Source organism: Anguilla anguilla, chromosome 7, assembly GCF_013347855.1.
Source record: "Anguilla anguilla isolate fAngAng1 chromosome 7, fAngAng1.pri, whole genome shotgun sequence".
Classification (NCBI taxonomy): Eukaryota; Metazoa; Chordata; class Actinopteri; order Anguilliformes; family Anguillidae; genus Anguilla; species Anguilla anguilla.
In genome coordinates, this window is record NC_049207.1 from 48756190 (window position 1) to 48782700 (window position 26511).

The 26511-nt window shown below is 43.7% G+C and overlaps 2 protein-coding genes and 1 long non-coding RNA gene across 3 annotated transcripts; 2 read left to right on the forward strand and 1 right to left on the reverse strand.

Annotated features, from left to right (window-relative positions):
* Positions 1-7517: 7517 nt before the first annotated feature.
* Positions 7518-12051, forward strand: LOC118231374. Its single transcript, XR_004766047.1, has 2 exons — positions 7518-8679; positions 11853-12051. It is a non-coding gene; the product is annotated as an uncharacterized LOC118231374 (long non-coding RNA).
* Positions 12052-13309: 1258 nt separating this feature from the next.
* Positions 13310-23906, reverse strand: LOC118231098. The gene is made up of 4 exons (XM_035424579.1): positions 23104-23906; positions 21675-21727; positions 21493-21587; positions 13310-18204 (listed from the first exon to the last, which is right to left on the reverse strand). Exons 1-4 carry the CDS (start codon positions 23886-23888, stop codon positions 15652-15654), a joined length of 3486 nt encoding a protein of 1161 aa, XP_035280470.1. The 5' UTR covers positions 23889-23906; the 3' UTR covers positions 13310-15651.
* A 1229-nt stretch (positions 23907-25135) lies between these two features.
* Positions 25136-26353, forward strand: LOC118231099 (forkhead box protein D1-like). The gene has a single exon (XM_035424581.1). The coding sequence runs from the start codon at positions 25186-25188 to the stop codon at positions 25987-25989; it is 804 nt and encodes a 267-aa protein (XP_035280472.1). The 5' UTR covers positions 25136-25185; the 3' UTR covers positions 25990-26353.
* Positions 26354-26511: the final 158 nt, after the last annotated feature.

Sequence of the window (26511 nt, forward strand, 5' to 3'; positions counted from 1 at the left end):
TTATGTCAGGAATCAATGTATCTCTTTCTCTGTGTGGTTACACTTAGAGCTCAAAACAAAATTATAACCAATGCAAATAGTTAGCTAAAAATAAAAGACCATATATCTACATACACCCCCCTCCCTCTGACCCCCCCCCCCAAAAAAAAAAATCAGTTACTGCCACATGCCATGTATATCAAACAAGACCTTTTTAATACAAAGTCATCATTTAAACATCTAATATGGAGTGTGAATGCTCACAAGCCACTAGAAGTCAAACTGTCCCCTGTGAATGCAACTCTATATGCAGTGATTTGCGTTGATTTCCTGCCAGATCAATCAATATCAAATAAGCCAATCAGCTTTCAGAGCAGGCTTAACCCAGCCCCCAAGGGAGGGGAGAGGTCAGCAGTTCATAAAGACCAATAATGACAGGCATCAATATCCATTAAAGAAACACATCTTTGTGTTCTAGGGGTTAATCACTTCTCTTTGTGCTCTGTGAGTCAGGCACTACACAATGAAGCTCTTCGGTCAACATTTTAATTATTTCAAAGCCTTTTGGAATATGATTTATTGAAACAAATAGAAAGAAAATATAGCACCAAATGTAAATGAATTAAAGTAATACATACTTATTATACTATTTTAAAGTAATTTATAATATGATAATTAAAGGTGTGGTCATATATTAATTTAAAATAAGCTTCATGAATAGCAGGAAAATTCAAAGTTTTGCTTGGATGTAGGTAGAATGACAAACATTTAAGAATTTTGTGTGAAATTTAAGTCCAGGGGAATATCAGGAAGACTTGGCAAACTGCCCAAACCCTTCAGACAGACTTTTATGCTTGGCATCACCCACAATCCTTTTCCTCATTTTCGTTTATCTGTCTCAGACGTTGGCGAGACTCCTTTGAAATAAATACGTGCAAAGCTAGGTCACTGACAGGGTCGGTATTTCATTTTAGTGGTGACATCCATTCCGGGAAAACCCGAAACTTTTCCCCCGTTCCACAGTACAGACGTCGCTCCTTCAGTCGCGCTGAGGGATGTGGTGGGGTGGAACTGTCTCCTGAAAGCCACCGCTCACCCGTACGCAGGACAGTAACGTATGCGCCCTCAGCCCCCCCGGTTTCCAGTCCAAGTGAGTCACGGTTACCGGGTGAAGTATTCGTTTTCTTCGCTTCATGACTCCCGGAACGTGCGCGCGCATGAACGGCGTGAGCGCGCCTGATTCCCTCCCTCGGATTCACCCCGCGAGGCTGACGGTCGCGCTGGGGGACCAATGGGAGCGAAGCACCGAACGTCCTAAAAAACATCAACACCAATCTCCTGAGACGTTTACTGTGTTTGTGCGTGAGGGAAAGATTAAGATAGAGCGGTGGGTGTGTGTGTGACTGTGTGAATAGGTGACTGTGTTTGTGTGTGTGTGTGTGTGTGTGTGTGTCTGTGTGAATAGGTGACTGTGTTTGTGTGTGTGTGTGTGTGTGTGAATAGGTGACTGTGTGTGTGTGTGTGTGTGTCTGTGTGAATAGGTAACGGTGTTTGCGTGCGTGTGTGTGTGTGTGTGCGTGTGTGTGTGTGTGTGTGTGTGTGTGTGTGTGTGTGCGTGTGTGTGTGTGTGTGTGTGTGTGTGTGTGTGTGTGTGTGTGTGTGTGTGTGTGTGTGTGTGTGAATAGGTGACTGTGTGTGTGTGTGTGTGTGTCTGTGTGAATAGGTAACGGTGTTTGCGTGTGTGTGTGTGTGTGTGTGCGTGTGTGTGTGTGTGTGTGTGTGTGTGTGTGTGTGTGCGTGTGTGTCTGTGGAAAGGTCATCGGTATCACGCTGTAATTCCCCTGTCCCTTCCAGCTGGGGGTTTGAGTCAATCAGCATTTGTCCTTAACTGTGACTTAAATGCAAGCATTTACTGTTTTTCCATGGGTACAGTTTGGGCAATTTATTTTGATGACTCCTTAAACTCTCCTGAGTGTGTTTGTGAAGAAGGAAAAAAAAACAATTAACACTTCAGCGCTTCAGTAACGCCATAAAGCACAGTTAAGGAAACGCTTGATTGAATCCCAGGCCAAATTCAACAACGGGCAAACTTTGAAACAGCGAGCAAAGACAGAAACAAATGTCGAAATCGTTAGTGGGTACTGAGACACAGAACACAGGTACGTCAGCTCACTGCGCGAAAGGACCGACATTGACAGAGCCGCTCAAATAACTAATACAGTAGCAAAAAAAATGATTTTTAACTGAGCCCAAATGAAAAAAGGATTCCTTCACCCACGGCATTGTGTTTACATGGTGTGGCGGCATCTGTCTTCCTGAATGACACCGGCATCACCGTACGGGGGCAACAATGGAGTCCGTCCAATCTGTCACAAACTGCGGTAGAGAAAAATCATTGAGCCTCGCAGAACGTGCGCGGCCGCAGGAAGTGGGCTCCCCCCCCCCCCCCCCCCTGGGGGAGCTCTGTACAGAGAGAATTAATAAAAGCCATCTCGGCCTTGCTCTTAGCCGGTCTGGGGCGAGGGGGGGGGGGGGGGGGGGGGGAGGAGAATGCCACGCAGCCCAGCGTATCGACAGGCGATCGTAATGGATGGCGCCGCGGAGATTAAAACGGTAGAATCGCGGTATTTAAGCTCGCTTACGCCTGCTTAATTAGATCCTTCCCGCTGTCCGCTTGACAACTCCACAAACTCCGGGTCGGGTCTTGCCGGGGAAAAGTTTCAAGAAAAGCTCAGTTTGTACAAACAGCACTTTTCTAGTTCTCTTCTGTGGCTTTTTCCATTGAAATTGGTACTGTGGGAATTAGTGCATTTGAAATTTAGGGAAAAACAAGGAGTCACACAGCACAGTCGTGGCTGAAAGAAATTAGAGGCTGATGTCATTCATTCACACAACAGATGGAAATGAGGCACACCGCAGTTCTTCAGGTGTTTATTGTTCGCAGAGAAAGTGGTAATGAAATGTGATCTAATCTGAGATCTTTTTTTTTTTCAAAGGCTTAAAATTCTGGCTGTGGACAGAAGTGATTTGAGGTTTTGTGCCAGTTCCAGTGGGTGGGGAAAAAAATCAATGGAACCAGGGTCACCTTTTCCAAAGGTACCAGATATCTCCCCCATCCCCCCCCCCATCCACCCCTCCGTACTCCAACCCCCCTTCCCCCCTCACTGTCCTCTTGAAGGTGACTGGTGGTACGGGAGGGGGGGTTGCAGGGGGCTGCCCTTGACCCCCCAGGGGTGGGGGTGGGGGATGGGGGGGGCATGCTGTTCCACTGACTTGTTCAGACTCCCCCGGCTTCTGAGTCACACTGGCTCCAGTCCGGTCTCTTCCGGTCGACAAACTCCGCCTCGCGCTTCTCCAGCATCTGTTTCTGTTTCTCTGAGTCACACCGCACTGGCCCATTTATTTCCCAGCAGCCCTTCAGCCGGCGAAGCGCACGGAAAAGATGACAAAGAGAACATAACGCTCCTTTCTGTCGCTCTCTTCGTTCGCGGTACACAATGCTCTCTTCGGTCATTGTCTCCCTTCCCGGTACAGAACGCTGCGCTTGTCTCTGGCGCTAGCGGCGCCGCTGCGTAGGAACGTTAGCGACGGCGAGCGCAGGGCCTCAGATTTCAGGAGCCCGACTGCATCTCACGCGCGGCACGTGCCGTTCCCTTCAGGACTGCATGTCGTTTCGTTTCGGTTTTTTTTTTTTCCCCGAGGTGAGCGCTCCCACTTTTCCCGCTCGGAGAACAAATGATTGGAAGGTGTGTTTTTTTGAGCGCGGAGGTCGACGTTCCTTTTCACTCAGGCAGCGGGAGGAAAAGTCAGGTCTTTGGCCCCGGAAGTTTCAAAACTGCCGTCAGCTTTTTTTTTTAGCTTTGCCCATCAGCACTTTAGTTTTTTTTTTTTTTTTAAACCTCCCTGAAAACATTGTCATTTGAAGCGAGCGTGCTGACCCCCTCTGAGGACAATGCTGCACGCGCAGCCCAGGGGCAGCCGCCGGGGTCGTGACCCCTTCAAGGATTCCGGAGTACAGGAGGGGAAACGGCAGAAGACGTGCACCACCTGCGAGTGAGGTCATCGCCAGAAGGTCATTCCACCACCTGCATGGGCCGCAACAGACCCCCTTTTTTTGGGTACCGTCGCTTTAAGTGAAATGAGAGCCCTTCATTATTTTGATGTCATAATAGAGCGCCTATCAGAACTGGGTAAGGAAGCAGAGTATTAAGGTGAGTACAAAGGTACTGCTAACCTTTTAAGGAAAGTGTTCACAATAGGTGACATCATAGATTTAAAAAAAACAGTTTTTTTGCCATTTAATTGTGCCAATTTATGCACAAAAACACTTGTGCATGGTGTCAGATGAGTTTACTGAAGACACGTCTGCAGCAAGCTGTTAAAAAAAACATGAGCAAACCATGTTGACTCCAGGCTGCTACAAAACCAGCAGACTTACTTCCTGTTTATGATGTTGACTTTCCATATGCGCGATGCTGTTGTTTATTTCCCTGTTGATCAGGTGCAGTTTCAGTCAGCGATATGAGGAGCGTATGTTCTACTCAGCATTTAGAAGGGAGACCGGCTTAACGTGGTTTCTCTTATTGGCCTCAAACCCCACCCCACCCCAGCAGCTGGGCTGTTAGCCCGGCCCCACCCCCCACCCCCCACCCCCCATGTAGAGCTATGAGGAATTTCTGATTGTTTCTGCCATGTGTGACCGAGGCAAGGTTCAGACAATCAGAGTTTATCATAACACTCAGAGAGGCCATCCACAGAAACACTAATGAGGGACCTCAACATGGAAGACTTACTGATGAGCACACCGCATATACATGTGGCTGTGTGCTTGTGTGTGTGAGTGTGTGTGTGTCTCTGTGTGTGTGTGTGTGTGTCTGTGTCTGTGTGTGTGTGTCTCTGTGTGTGCCAGTATCACATATTTACAATGAAAAACACTGCCCCAGAATAAATGTTCCTATAGTTATTACTCATAATTAGGCACCATCACCTGAGATTGTGTGTTCCAGAGGAATGTTCGAGGACAGTGCCTGGAAAGCAGTTTTTGGAGCCAGGCTGCACCGTGACTACAGATGAGTGCATTTCTTACAGCTGTATTTATGAACGAGTGGGCGAGGCTGGCCCTGGCTTATTATTTATTATTTATTTTGCGGGCAGCCCTTTACTTAAACACAATATCCATTTATACAGCCGGATATTCACTGGAGCTTTTCGGAATAAGTACCTTTGCTCAAGGGTACTGCGGCACTATTCAGACCTGGGAATCAAATCTGCCAGCTTGGTTTTGCAAGCAGTTTCTTAAGCCTTATAGCTGTCTAAAGCAAGGGCCCGAAACCAACACATCATCTTTGGCCCCGACAGTGGCCCCTAAAGGATTTATGGGTTGCAGCTATACAATTAACTACAATATACCCATAGTGTGCTTACATTTAATAACACAGAGCTTTGAATGCAATACCTACGTATTGAAGAACTGAGAATCACGTGAGCAATGTTTACATCTTTTAATGCATTTATAGAGCAGCATGGTGGTGCGGTGAATAGCAACGTCACTACACAGCAAGAAGGGCTTGGGTTCAAATCCTGGCCAGGGCCCTTTCTGCCTGGAGTTTGCATGATCTGCTCGTGCCTTTGTGGGTTTTCTCCAGATACTCCGATTTCCTCCCTTTGCATTGATTGATTAATACAGATGTTGAAAACCCTGAAGTTTTTTGTCCCTGCCGCCCCCCCCCCCCCCCCCCCCCCCCCCCGCCCTGATTTGCAAACGTCATTTACTAGCCATATTTTCATCCCTCTTTGCCCCAAACAGAAAGATTTCCACAAAGACATTTTGATTACATTTTCATCAACAATGTTTGACAAAATAAAAAATAACAGAGATTTTAACGTTTGTATGATGATTGGATATTGAACCATGGCGCAATGGGTGAAAAAAGTTCACGCACAACCTAATTTCCTAGGCTCTAGAGTTGTTTGTGAAACAGTAAAAAGGTTTTGAGGTCTGCATGCAATGCCTTCTGGCAGCTTGGCCTGCACAATCACGAGGTCCTGACTCAGTGGTGTCAGAAAGGACTCGCACCGTCATGGCCTCGCGATGGCTCGAAAATTTGTGCTGCACTGCCCCCTGCTGCCTCGCGGTAAAACTGCACTTTCAAATCCGAACATGAAAACAAGATGGTGTTAGGCAATGAGTAAAAATAGATCTCTCTTAGCAACAGATGAACAATAACCAACAGTGCACACTTGCACACACACACACTGTTCAGAGCGCTCCTCACAGATCTTGATATCATAACAAACACATGTTGAAGATAATTAAGTTTTTAAATGCCACAGAGAGTGAATCTTCCAGTCTTTTATTAAATTTGACACGTGGTAGAATTAAGAAACAGAAATAAGAACCCAAAGAGAGACACTAGCCTTCTGATGACTAACAGGCGTTAGAATAATTACAAATACCTCCCTTAGTCTCAGGCCAAATATTTGCTGCTATTTTCTCCCGAAAATATCTGTTACATAATGGCGGTTCTGTGCTTGTGTTTCAATTTTAGGCTCTTCTGCAAAGACACTGACGTGCATAATACAGACACAAGAACCTGTTCAAGTATAGAACTTGCACACAAAAAAGCAATATAAAATGAGTTTGTGTCCCAGGGTTGTTTCAGAAAACAGCAGTTAACAGTCAGAGGTGAATTCTTCATCTGCGTTAAGCAGTTGGTTATTTTTCTTAACATGTTTATGCATTTATTATGCGATTATAAGGGTGCATTAAGGTGAATTATTTGACAGGTATTTGCCATTACGGAGTGATGGCACTTGAAAACAGCTGTGGAGTTGGCCAGGGGCACAGTCTATTCTCGTGACCGTGGAGTGTAGGTGACGGCCATGTTGGCACGTTAACACAGGTTCTGCTCAAACATGGCGTGTTACTTAAATTACTCTTGTGAAAAAAAAAAAAAAAAAATGAGTCACTTAACATGTTGAAGGAGCCAGAAATGTTAAGAGTTATTTTCACATTACTGTACGTGAGCATCCGGCCTGAATCCAACCTGTGACTTGTTCATTCATGGAAGTTTTTGACGACACCTTCCCATGCTATTTCACAGTGATTTATGTGTGGTATCTTTTTTAATTTTTTTTTTCTTTTACAATATTTCTCAGCTGATGAGCACTGTAAATAGACTGGATACTCATATAAAAACTGTCTACACACATGATATATACAGAATACATGACTTACAGAATAAACACTACCTGTTGTAGACTAAAACAGATGACTTAGTCAAGCATTCATGTAGTTACATATACAGCCAATATTGCATTAAGTCAACAGATTATATAATGCATATACATTTCTTGATTTGGCACTGTACTCAACAATTCTATATTTGTAATCTAACAATTCACATGTGGTTAAAGTGCATACTCTCTGCTTTCATTTAAGGGTATTGTGTACATCTTGGTTTCATCATGTAGAAATGATAGCACTTTTGATACATAGTCCCCTTTTTAAGGTATATATATATATATATATATATATATATATACATTGCTTGTTTGTGTAATAAGCACTATGTGTCATATATGAAATCATGGTTCACGGGCTAATGTAGTATTCATAATACAAAATGTCAGTGGGCGGTGTGTTAAAATATACCCTGATGATCAGAAAGCAGTCCACTCCAGGGTCTACAAGATTACCTAACAAGCAGGGCAGTGTGAATAACGCCGGCATTTTCCTTGTGATTTCTATGTTTAGTCCCAGGAATTTGGAGACTTGAAGGGTGAAATGTAAGTAACGCTCCCAATTTAGGTCTGTGCCTGAGCAGCACATGACTCCACGGTACGGTATGAAGACAGAATCATAAATATTACCGGGGCAGGATTGTCTGTAGAGCCTAATCCTTTAAACTGTAATTTAAAAAGTGATGTATAGGTCAAAGTGAACGACTGGCCAGTGTCATTCTGGTCCTGTGTGTGTGTGTGTGTGTGAGAGAGAGAGAGAGAGAGAGAGGATGGCTGTTGAGGTAAAAGAAAAATGCTGAAGTTTGCTAGTTCTGTTACACTTAGTAAATTATATTCATAAACTGGTGCAATTATAAGAATATCAAAATATTCCTTTAAAAATTCCTCTGATGTCCAATTAAAATGTAGTTATTGAAATTCCTCTAAATTAAAGTATCTTGTGAACTGGGAGTTGTATCTTTTTTCTTCTTTTTTTCCTGGCGGATGATCTCTTCTCACTTAGCCCACAGAAACAGGTGGTAACAATTTAGTCACAAACTTCCGTTTTCTCCAGTGGGAATGAACGTGAATGAAAACACGTTGGTTCATTAAACATTGTGGTAAACACGTCGGTTCATTAATTCCCTAATTTCTAACGCGAGTAATTTTAAATCAACTAATCGCTGCGTTATAAATTCAGAATAAATCTTTACAGAACTCGCTGAATATTTAGTTGCACGTAGTTCCAAGTAGCCAAGAGAAGCGTCTGACGTCAGTAGATTTGCAGAGTCATCAACCCTCCTTAACTTGACCGTTTCGAATAAAACTATAAACCATCGCTATAAACACACGCATCACGGGTGCAAACACCTGCTACAACTTGACCGATAACGCAGAATTACCAAGCATTTTCCGCGCTTGTAAAAAAGAATCAAGGACCAACGCTTTCTGCGACAGCCGTGGTATGGTGAATTCGTGGTGAGTTCTCACGTGTCTTCGCGTAGAGTTGCGCAGCAACATTTGTAGCGTACTGTTAAAAAGGTTAATACCCACAGCAATCACGCCGGCGCTTCCCGCTAGCAACTGACGAGCGGCTCCAGCTGCTGAAACCGCAGCTCCTGGCCGGCCGCTAAAGGTCACCCACGCCGCAGATGGTGTCAAGTGGCCGGCTTTAACTGCAGCCTCATATCGGATATATTTCACCATATGCGGTAGTTTTCAGCGTATTATCGCCGGACTGGACAAAGGACGACATTGTTGGCGGAACGACCATTCATAATAATGTGCATTCGCTTCCCAGTATGTGCCTTGGATGTGGAATGCTTTACAAGACTGAATGACGGGAGGGGGCGACGGCCATGTTTTGGACCGCAGTCAGGCGGTCAGGCTGTACGTGCGCCTGGCTGCATTCTTTGGCAGGCGGTTTGCTTAGTGACAGCTGCGTCTTGGAAAGCAGTGGGTGATCGCATCCAACGCGTGTCTCAGTGGAGTTGAAAGGGCATAACTGCTAGCTCTCACGAGGCACTGGTCTCTATACAGTACTCTTCCTTAACCTTGACTTTTAAAAGAAATAAATGTTTGCCTGTAACTTCCAGTCAAAGATAAGGGAAAGTGCTAGTGGACACCAGGCCACTATGTGTGCAAAAGAATAGGGGTTAATTGCTACTTAAGCATTCAAGCAGTGAAATTAAATAATTAATTAGTGAAATTAAAAGTAAATTACCCTGAGTTCACATGCAATGACAAGAGATGTTCCGTGGCCCGTTTAAAAATTCTGTCATAAGGCCCTCTCCTCTTCTTTCACTATTGCCCCACCAGCCACTTGAGTATATAGGCCTACATCACCATGAAATGTCAACACCACTTGCTTCAGAAGTAAATGCTGAACCTTATTCACAAAAAAAGACTGAAAGCTTAGTGTTTGTTCCTTCAAGAATTCACAACTGAAATTTTGAAAAGCTGTGTTTCAGAAACAGACATTTAGCATTGCATGTAGGCTGTGCGTTTCCATAGCTTTGGGGAAAGGCAAAAGAGGTGTGACATTTCCTCTGAGGAACATGTCAAATCTTTTAATTCATTTAAATCAAACAAACAGTAGGGGAAAGGGGGACCCTTATATGGGCATGATGTCCCATCGTCCACTAAGCACGTGAGATAGTGACTTGGCAGTGACAAACTGTCCCCGATTCATTCAGAAAATATTACAAATATCGTTATCTTGTCCAAATAACACAGTAACTTAACAAATCAGCACATGGGGAGACATTCGATGAACAAAAACAAATATCGCAGTTACATTTTCTTGTGGGGAAAAAATTAGTGACTTTGTATACTTTGACCGTATTGTTGCAGCACCATCGACTTACATTGGAATTGGTGACTGAATCACCTACAGCCAACCATACAGGCGCTAGTGAGCAATGTCTCTCAACAACACCTGGAAGTGAACTTCAAAAACGCAGCCCGGTTTTGGCCGCTTGATCCCATTTCATTTGAAATTGTTGAAACTTCCACGGCGCACCTCTGGACAATGAAGTATAATTCAAGCAGTTGAAGTATAATTCAATATAACATAAATTTCCTTCAAAAATGATAATTTTATGCCCTCTATGGTAAGTCTTTTCTTCTTTAGGTTAGAAAGCTAATGTTAAATTGTGAAGTTTTTTTGTAGGCATCAACTCATTGTCATTTGACTGCCGATAGCCTATCAGAAAAGCTCAAACACCTGTGTTCACAGTACAATCTGGCGTTAGACCCTCCCAAGTATATCCAGTATACATACCCTCCATTAGACCTTCCTGGAAATGCACTGCCATGGAGCCGAAGCCAAGCTGTATAAACACTGTCTTTCAATAGCTGGGAAAAGCCAATATTAGCTTTAGTGTTATGACATGTTTGTGACCATGCCTGGAGAACTGCCAATCATCGTGAGATAAGCGTGGGACGGTAATAGGCTCTCAGTTCCTGGTGACTCTTGTTATAAACTGTGATCAACATTGTTCGAAATTTCTTTATCATGTTGTTATGAACCCCTGGTCCTTCAAATGACAGCCTTCTCAAACACGTTTCCCCCACCAAAGTTGTATCTATTTCTCAAAGGATTGTGTTTAAAGCTCTGCCTGAGGTAATGTAGCATTCTGTGTAGGGATTTGGGCAGGTACTTATTGCTATTTCATATCTACACTTTGGGTTTAGTTTGTATGTTTGCCAAGACAAAGTACAAGCAAATAAGCTGGTTCATTTATCTTTTATTGTCTCTGATTGTGTGTGTTTTTTCTCTTCTGTAATTATTTATTTTCTTTAAACACAGATTATTGTGTTATGTTTTTGTAAGGATTGGGTGGCGAGGCAACATCACAAGTCTGTTTGTCAAATCAAATATATCAAACATAGATTCAAACACGGTTCAACAGTCATTCTTTTTAAAATCTAATCCTATTTCTTACCAGGCTGATTGTATAAGTTTCTTTTAAAATAATGCATCAAAAGAAGGAATTCGGTAATCGTTCTTGACGGTAATGCACCAATTCATCAGCAATTTCATGTCCCAAAATGTTTTATTGCAGCTATATGATATATTTTGATTTGATTTTTTAAGCCAATTACATGAAGCCCTCCACCTGAATCCATATGAAATCCATGTTCCTGATCTTGAAGTCTTTTTCTTCAAAGTCATGTATTTTCACACACTGTCTGTGAACTTGGTTAATTGTCCTGTTCATCTGGAACTTATTAGATACATTTTTCTAAGGCTTGCAAGGATGGCCGTAAAAGCTACATTTAGGATGATGGCTTAGTATATAAGATGCAATGTATAAGAATACATTTTGTTGAACTGTGCTGTATAAATCCCATGTTAGTGCTCTTCAGAAACGACAAAAAATGTCAGTATGCACATTCTTGGCTAAATGGTAAGAGAACATCTGGCAGCATCCTATGCTCTATTTAAGTGAGATGTTTGCTCATTAATAGGATCTTGAGATAAACACTAATCTGCTGATCTTTTTTAATGATATCATATTTGACAACTCAGCAGAAAACAGCCTAGGGTGTATGTATGTATATGTATATGTATATGTATATATATATATATATATATATATATATATATAGTTTGCCTTTATTTCATTTGTTTCTAACTTTGTGATCAGGTCTCTATCCATTCATCCATCCATTATCTGGAGCCTTCCCAGCATGCATTGGAGAGGCAGGATTACAACCTGGACGGGCTGCCAATCTATCGCAGATCAAGTCTCTATAACAGTGGAAATTCAGTGATGAAATGCTGCGTATTTGTATTTAATTGATCTGCCATGTAAACAATAAATTACTCCATTGTGTGAAAACTTGTCCAGAGACCAGCTTCAGTCATTGAGAAGCATCTAGAATGGCTCCTATGAACCACATGTGAGATGCCTTCAGCCATTTTACTACCCCATGCACTGAATGGAAACGTATTCATTTAATGAAGCACCACATTCATTCTCATTTAAAATGAAGTGTTTCCTATAAATGCACCGTTTCAAATGACAAGGCTGCGCAATGCTTTATGTAAATATATTCTGTTGAAAATGTGTCTCCATTTTTCCCACTGCCTCAAGAAAATAAAAGGAAGACACTCTCATGGGGAATTAAAGAGAAAAAAACAACCCCAGATATTGTATGAATTATCACTTAAAGAGTTTTGCTTTGAGGCAAATTAGCAGGGTGAAACAAGTTCTTTGTGAGAATACTGAATATTTCAGTAATAATTTTTCCGTTGTCGAATAATGAGCGTCAAACAAAGACAAATTTGAAACAACTGCAGCTGTAGGCACAACTTAGAGAATGCTTGAAAAATAATTTTGCTGCAATTTAAATGTCAAATGACAAATTAAATCCATCACGGTGAGCAGAGGAGGGTGCGAGCTATGTGTGCTTATGTAGCATTCTTTGGTGAGTTTTCAACCTTGTACTTCTCAATATTCAGAACATCCATGCAGAGCCGTCGCTAGTGGGGTGAAAAATGGTAACAATTCTTGGGGTCTGGGCGACAATTTTTGGGGGGCATGCAGCTAATAAAATCCAAGGGCAGCATAGAGTATACACCATCCCCCAACTGCAAGAGGTGCTAAGGCACCTCTCTTGTAGTTGTAACCAGTGAGTGTGAAGTCATTAGTATGGAGTAACTAATAGAGTGTGTTTACGCTAGTGTTTAACCCTCCTTAATACCTCAGGCTGCCCAGGATGTGAGCTACAGGAATCACATGGACGGCAAAATTTGATATGTCTGTGAGGAATATAGACCCATTTGGTTCCTGCCAGCACTCCTCGTGATTTACAGAGCTAAAGGTCTGCGGTAGAGGGATGATTGACAAGCCACAATAAGAGTGGGTCATGTGATGCTTCCAGTGCACCGATTCCTTGGGTGTTGTGTCCAAGGATGTTTGAACTTTTTTCTGTTTTGTGAGTAATTGTCTTAAATACAACATATTTATACAGACGGCTTTACGCTTTAGAAGTGTCTCATGAACATAGACACTGTTCTAACAAATGATTACATCAGTACAAACACTCTTTTCAAACAGAAAATACAGTCAGTGTGTATAGCAATTAAATAGTTTGGTGCACTTAACATGAATTCTGTTTATTGATTGTCATACAACATCCAAGGCATGGTTATGGATCCAAGCGATACAGAGAGGTGAAAAGGTTTTTGTGAGGCATTCATACAAGTCATATAATCAGTGCCTCTTGTCACGGTAACCAAATGTATGTACACTTCTATGCACGTAATCCTTGAACAGTACTTCCTTGCATAGATACTGATGATACATTCATTCTATGGTCCTTTGGATATTAGGGAAATTCTCCCTCACATAACAACCTTATTTGATTCTTGAGTTGGGAACGGACTGATTTGCTGTTTTAATGCCACTCAGTACGTTGGCTGAAATTAGGGTTAAAAATACGCTTGCTAGTGTATCCAAACTGTTTGAGCTGACTGTGGCTGGAATTCCCACTGAGTGATGTGCAGTTGGCCCTTGCATTACTCAGGGGCGGGAGGGTTTCAGTTGGCCGGGATGATCGCGTCTCATTTTACATCAGCAACCCCTGCTGGTCGATCAGTTGCCCACAGGTTATCTTGCACCGACGTACGGTCTTTCTCTGATTCATGTCTGTGCGAGCCCGGCTTGCGAATTGTGATATGATGAGAAACTGCGATTTGACATCACGTGCTTCGGAGGAATGCACGTGCTTGTCTGCGCTCTCCCAAATTGATAACGTAGATTGCGACAATGAGGACTGATCAATACAATTGGGATGGAAGGGGGGAAAGAATCAGGAAAAAAACACTAGCAGTCTTATCCTTACCTATTGGAATTGTTTAAGATGAATTATGCATGAGTATTCCATATTAACCGAGATATCCATTTAATGGTAAGACTAACAAAATGAGGATTTACATTTCACTTTCTGGCCATATCATCGCACCTTAGAATACTGTACAATTTACAGCGTTTTGTATTACAGCCAATGAGCTCACTCAAACTGTTATACAGATAAACCCTTCAATTTGTCCTCTGAGTCTCATTCATACAGGACTTGTTAAACAACAGTTCAGGGCTTTGTGCAATGAAGATCTTACAGCCGCTCAGTGCCAATAGATCTCTTGTCACTGGGGCATTTCCAGCTTATTGAAAAGATGCTGTGGTTCAGCCACAACTCAAGAAACCTGTAGACATCCTTGCAAACTACAGACCAGTTTCTTAAACTTGTTTCAAGCAGCAAGTTATCATACAAAACAAAACATTTCCACTCAAACAACAGCACCAAAACTATGCCAATGTTAGTAAAAGAATAGTACAAACAGTTCTTATAGATCATCTATATTCGTTCTCTTAGACATGAGTGTAGCCTTAGATCATGTGCTCTTAATGGCCTAATTAAGAATCTGGGTTAGAATCAGTTTTCAGTGGCAAATACACTGAAAATGTTACCTCTTTTTATTTACTACTTGTGGGGTTCTCCAAGGGTGTATACTAGGACCAACCTTGATCTCAGTGTGAATGCTGCTACTTTGTGTATTGTAGATGACACTGACGCTATTTGTCAGATCTTTATTGCCATTTACAGATACAAAGTCATCCATGACCACGAGCCAGTCCTTTGCCCAGAAAAGGACATAATCTGGGACTGATTTGACTGTCTTTCAACTAATTGGAACATATGCAAAGATTTTATTTATAACTTTTAAAGCATTGTGAGGCCAAACCCCTGAGGATACCACAGGGCTTCAATCCTTATTTCTTCCATAAGCACAAGGTGATGAAGCATTCTCTTTGTGGGCCCCCAAACATTGGAAGTCATTTTTAGAGAACATATCTATCAAAACTACCCACTTTTAAATTCCCCATTCTTTTGCAAAAAACTTCCTTTTCTCCTTCTCTCTTTTTACCTCTCTGTCATTACATGCATTTACTGTAATCATTGTATTAATATCATGTTTTGGAGACAAATGAGAAATTGTGAAATTATATGAATGAGTCTATACAGTTAAAAAACCTAAAAATGTAATATATTTAATATATTTACGGTTACACCAGTACTTTATTACAGGAAAAAAAAAAATCCACAAATGAACTCAGAATCCACCCAGCATGACTGGCAAAAACTCTATATGTACTTTCTTCCTGTACTCCTTTATGATTTATGTTGATTCCTGTGACCTTACTCGTTTAAATATTTTTCAGTTCACACAAGCCTTATTACATGGTTAATCAATCAGAAGTTTAGAAATTAAAGTTAATTAAATTTCACTTTCAAAGTTTCACACCTCCCTGCCATGCTGTGATTTCAGTTCATTGTGTAAACTTGGTTATCACTCGGCAATTTTCATTGGTGGTGGGCCTTTCAAAAATTCCATATAGCCAAAAATCTGGAAACACCAGAAGAGTACCGTTCAGTGTTTTAATGCCCTCTGGCCTGTTCAATTCCATTCTCCCCATGAAAGCAAAACCAGTACACAGTTATCAGGTAAAAAGCAAAACAGGCCAGGAAATCGTAGTGAAATGCTATGACCAGGAAGATCAAACACAGGAGGGCGTACAGGAAGACCCTCGAGACATTACATGCTAGTAAGTCCCACCAACACGAAAGGTAATTCCTGGCGACATTTTCCACCTTTTCGACTGGTGGTAGGTGGACTGTGGCGTGATATCCTGGCTCTTCCACGGGGTCCAAATCTGCCTGAGGGGAGCTGGCCACCTCTCTGGCTTCACCATACTCCTTCGGCTTGTTTGGCGATGGCAGAAAAGTGGGCCGTATCCTTAATGAACTAACTGATGGGCTTGTGTTGTCGTTCCTAGGCATGTTCCAGCTGTTTCCAGGGGTGGCTTGGAGTTTGAGTCCATGTGGTGGGGCACATTCCACACTGGTTGTGTTTGATTCCATCTTCTTGTCTGGCAGAGATTCTGTGGAGTGAGTTCCCTCTCTCCAACTGTCCCTTTTTGCTTCTTTTTCACTGCTTTTATGCCCTTTTCCTCCATGATGTTGGACTCCATTTTCCTCTTTTGCATGTTCTTTATTTTCTTTTTGATGTAGATAAGTCTCCTTTTCCCAGAATGCCATTCCCTTTCCTTTTTCCGATTCCTCCATTTTCATTGACAGCGACTTTTTGTCTTCTTCCAGGGCTTTGTTCATTCCTCCTAAAATCTGGGCAACTTCCAGGTCCTCTTCTGTTTCTGCTGACATGTCTTCCTGCTCTAGACCAAAGTCTTTTGTTTTCACTGATACCTTTTCTCTTACTTTCTCAAGTTCCTCTTCTTTGCTTATTGGCAACTCTTCTTGGCCATAAAAATCTTCATTTTCTTCATCATAGAAGTCTTCTTCGTTTTCCATTGATATATCCTCATCATCGTAAAGATCTTCATCATAGTCTATTAGCATCTCCTCTTCTTCAGAAAGATCCTCTCTATTTTCTGCTGTAGTTTCATCTCCACAGATATCTCCCCTTTCTACCAATACATCTTCTTTGCATTTTCCAGTAAGGTCTTTGGTCTCCTCCACTGTTACATCTTCTTCATTGTCATGGAAACTGTCGACATTTTCCATTGATGCCTCCTTCTCAACTTCATACAGACTTTCTACATTTTCCTTTGACTCGTCTTCTTCTTTGTTTACCCTACCCCTGCATTCCTCTCCATCTCTGCCTTTGACATTTTCCCCCTTTTCGCTGTCTGTGTGTATAAAGGTCATGCTGCTCCTGAACGATTCGTGTATGCTGCTGTCAATCCCAGTGTCCATTGTTGAAGAGGCAGAGCTGTTGTCGAATTCATCTGGTGAGATTCCACTGGCTGGCTCGAGCCTCGGAGATTGTTGTCTGACTGCCATGTCTGTTGCCTCTGTCCGTCTGTCTGTCCCTTCTGAGTTTGGTGCCAAGTCAGGAGCCCCCGCAAGAGAGTTCCCTCCACTTATGCCCTGGTGACCTCTGACACGTTCAGTCGCGTGACCCGCACCCTCATCCATTATCACCTCTGTGCCGGGGTCCCTGGTTTCCTGTGGGGGATGGGAGCGGTTGAGTGGGTTCCTGTCTTGGTCATTGACAGACTCTTTGTGTCTAAGTGTACTTGTGTCTGTTTTTAGCAGGTCGCCAGATACTGATTCTAGACTGGCGTCGCTACTCTCCAAGTACGAGTCGAAGGGAAACCTCTGCCAAACGTCGGAGGTCTCTGTCCAAAATTTGTGATGCGCCACACTACCCGCCTCGTGCTCACTGTCCCTTTCGGCGGGTGTCCGGTCACTTCCTAAGCCCTCTTTAATGACCGGCCAATTCTCTGTTTCCTTTTCAGAATCACACAGGTCAGCGACATGCTCTTGCGTGGGTTCCCGTGTGCTTACACTGCCCTCACTAGTTGGCGGGCTTTCGGCATTTGAGCAAACCGTGGGAGGACCATTGCATGATCCCGACCACACAGCAACGTCTTCTTCAAGATAAGCCGCGGAGTCAAAGGCAGCTCTTTGAGGGACCCCTTCCTCTTGTGCCGTCGTGAGGCTTGGTGACCGGGTGTCCCCAAAATCGACAAAAGTATTCCATGATTCCCAGCTGCCTAGAGTAGAGGTCCTCACCTCGCGGGGATACGAAGCTGCATCCCCGTCTTGGGAGTTTATAGACGCCGTGTCTGAACTTTCTCTACTCCAGCCCTCAAATCCTTCTGGAAGAAACGATAGCTCGTCGTCTCTGTCCGGCTTTAGCGACGTTGGCGGGGTCAGGTCATGCTCCTGCGCCTCCTCTGTGCCGTTTGTCTGACTTGCGTTGGGCATGCCGGGCAAGTCGGAGGTGGTTGCCCAGTGAGGAGGTGCGCTGACATCCAACGGCACCTCCGCACGGCTGCTCTCCTCGCCCTGGGCGGAGCCGCCACCCTCCTCCTCTTCCGCCTCGTTCTGGTACAAGGGGTTTCTCATCCGTGCCAAACGCGCTGCTCTCCGTCTGCTCCTCCAAGAGTAGTCACGGTTACTGTCCACCTGTCAATCAACAAATGGGTGTGGGGGGGTGGGGGGGGGGGGAGCAGAGAAGAAGAGAAGAGAGAGAATGTATTTTAATTTTGCAATTTACCAGTGCAGTGTGGGTGAATCATGTTGGATTGAAATGCATTTTACAATCTGGGTACATTTTGGATGTACTTCATTAAGATGGAAAACATGTGGGTACATGCATGAGATATAAATTCATATATGTAAAAAAAAAATGTTGAGAAAAACTTTATTGAGTGAAACTATTTTCATTCCACAGTCAAGCCCTTAGGTAGCTTGGGTGACTCAAATGTTATTTTCCTTAAGGTGCCCCATCTTGTCAGACATGAAGAATATATGGCATTTTTAACTCTACTTGTTGTTTTGCATGATTATATCTGTACAGTCAAGACTTGAATAATGTATGGATAAATGAACCTTTTGAATGTACCTGTATCACTACATAAAGTGCAATGCTCTATCTGAAAGCAAGTAAAACTCTTTATTCCATAAATCCTGAAGTTTTCTAACTGGAAAACGATTTATAACAGACAGACAGTATAAATGAACATGTATCTTTATCATTACTTGCACAGTATTTTTATTTTGCAAACAAAGACCAGAGACCAGTTTGAAAGTATATTCACAGCTACTAACTGAGCTTTTATTGTAACATTCTATCCTTTGAAGTAGTTGGCAGTTCATAATAATAATACTATACCCTTTATAAGTAACTATAAGTAATTTACAGGTTGCAGAACGGTAAGAAATGCCACAGAAGATTAAGCAGACTGCATAGGGCAGTGCATCCCCTGCCTGTGCACCCCCTTCCAATGCAATGGGATGGACTTACGATCGCGATGATTGCAGGCGGTCAAAATTGGGGAGAAAAGACGCAAGAAAGTAAAGAGAAAAGGGGCAATAAAAAAGGCTGATATAAAATCATTGCAGTACTGAAGGAATTGACGCACATTTGAAAATGGCTTAATGATAACTGAAAAAATATGAGAGATAGAGAGGGAGAGAGCTTGTTCTTTTAAGGCAAGCTCTCTCCCTCTCTATCTCTCATATTTTTTCAGTTATCATTAAGCCATTTTCAAATGTGCCTTGGAATGACACTGTCCAAGAGCTGCTGAAAAAATAAGAAATTGCAAATCGCCCATTTGCAAAATGGTCTCGAAATTATTGAAAATGGGCCAATTTCCCTCCCTGTGCTATCACAGGTAGTAACAGCTTGAGCAGAGACCGTGTCCTAGATGGAACCAGCACTTTGGCTCTTGCTGTGTGCAAGACAAGTGTACGCTCATCAGACAAAAAAATGGCAGTTTGCTTTCTGGGTTTTAATCTTTCTCCTTGCTGTTAGGTCATCGTTAATGGTCTAAAGTTGCTAATTTATGTGTTTGGATTATACTTTATTTTTAAATTGCACAATTCAGTAACACTTTCCCTTTCAAAACCAGACTCAACAGTTGGATTTTAGAGAAATGTCAAAAATCCACCTTTCTGCAGGTTTGTGGCCTGTTAGCATTTAGAACAGTTCTGGCGCAGGATGTCTTGCTGGTAAGGTTAGCTTTATTAACCATTACACTGCATACCACTAGTCTTACTCATTCAGTGACCGTGTTAAGAGAATATGCTCGAGTGGCTCTGATTGTATTTCTTCGCCCAGCCCTTGATAAGATATCGTGTTAGAGTTTTCCTGAAAGTTTAATGAGTCAGTAGGCTATATATAAATATGCTTGGCGGTCATCAAGAGACTTTGTGCACATCTCGCTCTTATGTGACCGATAACCAGGTGCAGTGTAGCATAGCACCATTGCTAGAATGGTAAATTAACTGCTAAGCCTGTTATTCATGTGGCTCTATTTAAATGCAATTTTGGTTGACGCCCCCTAAGGCTGCTGGGAAATGCAGTCCCTGCAGGCTTCTTAATCCTCAGGAGCCGTGTATGCTTTGCACTGTATTCAGAAAAGCCATCATATCCCTAAATAGGCAGTTTATTCATAGCCTTCATGAGCATTCTTGTGAACGACATGTAGAGCTGGCCATCACAGCACCTGATCTGCCCTTTCAGCCTATTTTTCCACCCATAAATGTTTGTGTTTACTGCACTAATCTCTTCTCCAACCCATCATTCCAGTGATTACCCTTAGCGACCTTTTAATGGTTTAGGGAATAACTGTCCAGTGTTTCCCACAATAAATTCCCTTTGGAAAATGTCTAGTGAGAAGCGTTGTTTGACAACCTCTTTGCTTGTTCAGAAATACGATGATTCAATTGGCTGGCTTAGTGAATTCAATGTCTGCATCAGAAACAAGCTGTCTGCACTGTAAGGCAGTACCAGAGTTTTCTGTCTGCATATGACACCGGCAGCCATTTTATTTTGGCTCAGTGCTCGCATGAAAGCGGAAACTTTGCTCAAGTGCTCTTGCTGTTGTAATGTCTCTTTTTTTTTTTTTTTTGCCCGGGAAGGGATAATAGCCTTTCGTCTTCACCGTCATCTTCAGGTGACAGACTTGTCTTATTAATAGTTTATAGATGGCGGCGTGAAAGAGAGAATACGGTATGTTCCAGTGCGGCGCTGCTTTCCCTTAATGGAACAGGGCCATCCCCCCGCCACCCCCGCCCCCCCCCCCCCTACCCGGCGCGGGGCGCGCCAAATCACATGACATTCTTTCAGAAAGAGCAGAAGGGTTCACGGCTTCTCACACTACATTTCGGTAAACAGACAAGAGGCCCCTCTGTCTAAATCTACTTTTGACATTTGAAGACTGAATCTAATACACATCCCCCATCGACTGCGCTGCCACCCGATACCATTATACTCTCCTAACTACACTGCAAGGCAGCTCATTGAAAGAACAAAAAAAAGAGGTCGGTTTGAAAAAAAAAAAACAACTCCCCACAATGATTTAATGCAATGGTAACCTTTAGTGCCCTTACTGGTCCTTTACCCGATTCTAAAACTCATGGCCTGTATTTAAAACTACTGTACTGATGTGTACATTTCTGTGTCTGATTTTCCTGTAAATAGGAGATTGATAACCTAAAATGCCAAAATACAGATAGTGTGAAGACTAATATTGCACAAGTGACACCAGTGATAAAGCCTGGAAAAATATCCAAAAGTCATGTCAATCCTTTGATTTTGAAACTCGAGGAGTTGGCACACAAATATGTTCATATCTATGATTGTGAAAGGCAGGATCCGTGATCTAAGGTTGCAGTTTATCGCACAATTTTAACATGCACATGAAATGTGTTCTTCTTTTTTTTCAGCCCTGTGCTCCATTGACCCACCATTGCTTTCTGACGGCCATCTTCACTGAGTCCTTCTGAACGTGGTGCAGGGGTTTCCACGTCGGCAACCACTTCCTGTTTTTGTACGGGTAAATCTGAAAGATAGAAGTCTCGCACGCTTAGTTTACAGGACGCAAAAACTGGTTTCAGATCTTGTGGACAGTTGAGGGAAATATGCGTACCTGTTGTCTCTTGAGGAAGCATGATCAAAGTTCTCTCAGTGGAACTGTCCTTACTGTAAGTAATAATATTAAGCATCTTAGGAGGAAAGTAGCATCACAGTTCCTTAGTAATGTATTATAATTTGAATAAATATCAGTAGTATGGAAACAAATATCATTGTTTTACACAGTATCAATATATCACAAGAGAAATAATAAATCACTTTACATTGCAGGAAACTCTATTAGTATTCTGGCCTGTAGACTAAAGCCATATATTCCAGCATTACATTTAATCCCACTGCATTTAAACACACTACCAAGCTAGTGTCCACGTCCATAAGGAAATCATATAAAATTTGCTATCTACTTTCAATAACTCTGTAATCTGATAGCAACTTTTATATTATTTCCTTATTTAAAATGACAATAGTGTTATTATTTTATTTACTTCACAATCACTACAGAAACAAAAATTCTCAAAGATGTAAATACAGTAATTGCTTGGGATTATTTGTCATAATACTGTTGCTTACCTATAATTGATTATGATCACAAGATGACATAATCTGTTTAAGGCAGGGGATGTCTGGCCTAGGAATATTTCACTGATGTTCTAATATTAAGATAGAAGCCAGTAAACAATGTCTAAAACCCATCTCTCCTCAGGTTGCTGGAAACCAAAGGATTTGAAATCGATCGATTAAGTCTGTCAATTGATCAATCGGTCAATTAATAAATCATAATACAAAATATATTAAAATCAAAGTGCTATTGAACTAGAAAGGGAAAATATTGTTACATTTAGCTGGTTGCCTTCCCTATATCTGTTTCTCGCTGTGCCAGACAAAATGCTGTTTGCTTTCAACGCATTTTCCGTCCCCACTAATCACAAAACAAACACGCACACACTGCGCTCCTTCTGAGGACAAGTGTTGCTCTGTACCCATGAGAAAGGCTCTCCTTTCAACAGGAGCTCAGTATACTGTAATTAGTTCCCGGTTTTCATTTCATGGAACATTCAGAACCGGGCCAGGAAAAAAAAAACATTTTAACACTTTTTTATTATGTTTTAGCACTTGTTATTATAATGCATGTTTTTCTGGAGATAGCCATGCACAAAAAGCAAAGACGATATGCTATTTAATCAAGATTTCATCTTGATTACCTGTCGCAAGACGATATGCTATTTTATTTAACGATAAATAAATTGATCGCCACCATATTAAAAACTGTTACTCTATATCGTACTCTGCACAGTTATATAACCCTTCACATATTTTCCTGTAGAGTGCATCTGTGACAGTGTTGCTGTATAAAGTGCAATGCAAACAGAGTTGCACTGAAGGCATCAAAGTATTAATTTATGCATTGGTAGTGATTGCACCTTGGCTTTAGCCTCAGAGAGATAAAATAGTAATAAAAAGCAACAGTTTATGCTGTTCCTCACCTCAAGGCTTTTAGACAGCTTTTCTTGTTCTTGTATTTGAGATCTTCCTGCTGGTTGTCTTTCGAATCTCTGCCTCCCCTTTTGTGACAGAACAAAACGTAGTTCATGCCGTTGTTATTGGCCCAGAAAGTTCCGCCCGGAATCTCGTACCGGAGGCAGAACTCCACTCTGGCTCCCTCTTTCTGGAAAGGCGGGACCAGGGTGATTTTGAACATGAACCGGTCGGTCTCTCCGTCACTGGAGCCGGGGACGAACTCGGCCAGCAGGTCGAAGTGCGTGGCCCAGCCGTCCAGGGTGATGCGGACGTACACCATCTTGTCGAAGCTGAGGTTGAGGACCCGGACGGTCCCCCTGAGCGAGGTGGTCCCCGGGAGCAGCTCCACGCACTCCAGCTCGCACTTCTGCTCCCTCAGCTTGCCGAGCAGCTCCTCGGGCGAGGACGGGACGGAGAAGAGCGAGGACAGGAAGTACTCCTCCACGTCCCGGGCCACCCCCTCAAGGGCCTCCAGCCCGGCCGGGGAGGAGACGTCCCGGTGGTCGAACTCCTTCACCGACACCAGGCTCAGGCCGAAGGCATCGGCGAAGGACACCTTCCGCGGCCTGGCGGGCGGGGGCTCGGGTTCCGAATCGTCGGAGGACTCTGAGCCCCTCCGGCGCGGGAGGGGCGAGGACTTGGGCTTGATCCGCCCCTCCAGCTCATACTCGCACTCGTCGCAGGAGCTGCCGTTGGGGATGACCAAAAAGCCGGAGGGCCCCGGGTTCCCTGGGTTTCCTGCGGACTCCATCGGGGCTGTGTGCGCGAACGCCGCGGTACAGAGCCGCTGTGCCACTGGCCCGCTGACACCGGACACTCCGCAACTTGACAGATGGCGTCGAGTTACAGTTGACATTGGGGACTGAGTTAGGCCTATAAATAGCCCCGAGCCTTCATATGCCAGTGAAGCCTCAACGGCTCGCCGGCCCAGACCTAAATCAAAACATTAAACGGACGAAAATGCAAGTTACTGTGAGCAGACGTAGCATCAGCAGTAGTGGTAATAGCAGTAGTGGCACGCAGTTAAATGTTGAGTGTTATTCAACGGTGATTAACTCCGACAAGTGTACATTTTACTCTGAAAGAGTACATTTGGCCTTTTATTAAACTTTAAAAATGTGTTAAACACTGAGTGTTTACTCAGTAGGAGTATTAATCTCCTTCTTCCGTTCCTCTTGTTCTTCTTGAAAAATCACATTTAATGAATGCATTAACAGCCAGTGCAGAGAAAGTAGCCCATTGGCTGGGTGCGTGTTTCATAACACTGTGAAGTATAATCATATTTGAATGGCCAGAGGCAATAGTGTGTGAGATATTTTTTGCTTAAACAGTTTCTCTGATAGCATGTTAGCTTAATAGCGATAGTGGGGTATACAGTGCAAACATTTATATAACCAGAAATAACACATACACTGAAGGCATAAAAGAGATAATGCGTACACACACACACGCACACACACACACACACACACGTGCACACACACACACACACACACACACTGAATCCAGCAAAGAACAGCCCATGTTTTCTTTTTCAATTTGTTCTGCACGTCAGTGTTATGGCCTTATCTCATGTAAAACTTTATCTCCATCTTATCGGAATGCATTCATTAATCGTGACGAATTCAAAGGTTTGTGCCACGCACTCTTGCACCACAGGGTTTTCACCCGGACGTTTCAAGAGGCTTTTTTTCAGGAAATCTGCTCTAATATTCCCTCTTCATTTCACACATACACATTTGTCAACATGGGCTGTCCCGTATGTAGTCTCAGGTGTTTGCGCCCGGAGGTATAAAAGTTTAGCTCAAATCCAAACGAGCTGTGCAAACGAACGAGGCGCGATGATAAAATGAAGTATTAACTCAGGGACGGTCTCTCCAGAGACACGCGGGGACGGTCTCTCCAAAGACACGCGGGGACGGTCTCTCCAGAGACGCGCGGGGACGGTCTCTCCAAACACACGCGGGGACGGTCTCTCCAAACACACGCGGGGACTTGAACGCTCTCTGTTTCCGAGCCGAGCGGCGGATCGAACGGCCAATACGGCGATGGACGCGGACGCGGCGTGGGCTGGACCCGAGAGCACCCGGGCGCAGAACGGGCGGAGGGGGCCGCCGAGCCCCCGTCCAGGGGACGCCGCGCAGGAAGGAGGGGGCGCGGGGGGCGTTTCGGGGAAGCCGCCCCTGTCCTACATCGCCATGATCGCCCAGGTGATCCTGGCCTCCCCCGCGCAGAAGCTGAACCTGGCCGCCATCTACGCGGACGTGGAGGCGCGCTTCCCCTACTACAGGGGGCGGGGCCAGGGCTGGAAGAACAGCGTCCGTCACAACCTGTCGCTGAACGGCTGCTTTGTGAAGCTGGGGCGCTGCGAGGACGGGAAGGGCAGCTACTGGGGGATCCACCCCGCCCACCGGGGCCGTTTCCTGCGGGGGGACTTCAGGCAGCACAGGAAGGCCAGCCGGAGCCGGAGGAAGAGGGGGATCCCGGAGGGGGATGGGGGCGGCGACCTCACCTGCTGGGGGGCGCCGCCCTGCCCGGGACCCTGCCCCCAGTGCCCCTTCCAGCTGCAGTGGGCACCCAGGACGCTCCCCCCTCATCCCGGCCCTGTGTCGTGGAGCCCGGGCGCCCTGGGGGATGCTGGGAGATGGGGCTATGGGTGGTTTCCGTGGAGACCGCCGGGCTGGGGGGCCGGGAATGCGGCGCTGGGAGGGGTGGAGGGGCTCTGCAGCTCCCTGTGTGTCAGACCCCCCCCTCCTCCCCCAAACTTGTGCTCCTGGCAGTGGGCAGCCCCAGACTTCAGGGACAGGGGTTACCCCTGGACGTGCATTACGGGCCCCGCCTACCCTATATGAGTGCAGCAGTATGCAGCGTATGCTGCACGTTACGCAACAACGAAGGTCTGTGCATATGAAAGCCACAATTACACAAGGACATGTGCTTACTGACTGTATCTTAAAGTATGTTTCAAACTTCGGACTAGGATATATGTCATACAGTAGGTTTGTCATGCATGTATATGTGTGTGTCTTTTTGTACGTCACTTTGGATAAAAGCTTCTGCCAAATAAATGTAATGTAATGTGTGTGTGTGTGTGTGGGTATGTGGTGTTTTAATTAAGAATAAGAATTTTCACATTAAAAGGGTCTGGAAAGGTTTTTCCCTAAGATTTGAACTGTTTTATATTCTTAACAACCCAAAATAAGTCATTGCATGAAAGAAAACACAGGAATATGAAAATGTTTTATTAGATTACATTTCCTAGAAATGTTTCAGTTCCGTTTTATTTTATTTATTGACATACTTTACATTACATTAGACAAGTTTTAGTTAAATGGTGTTGTAATTGACACTTCATTTTTTTACACAAAGCCATA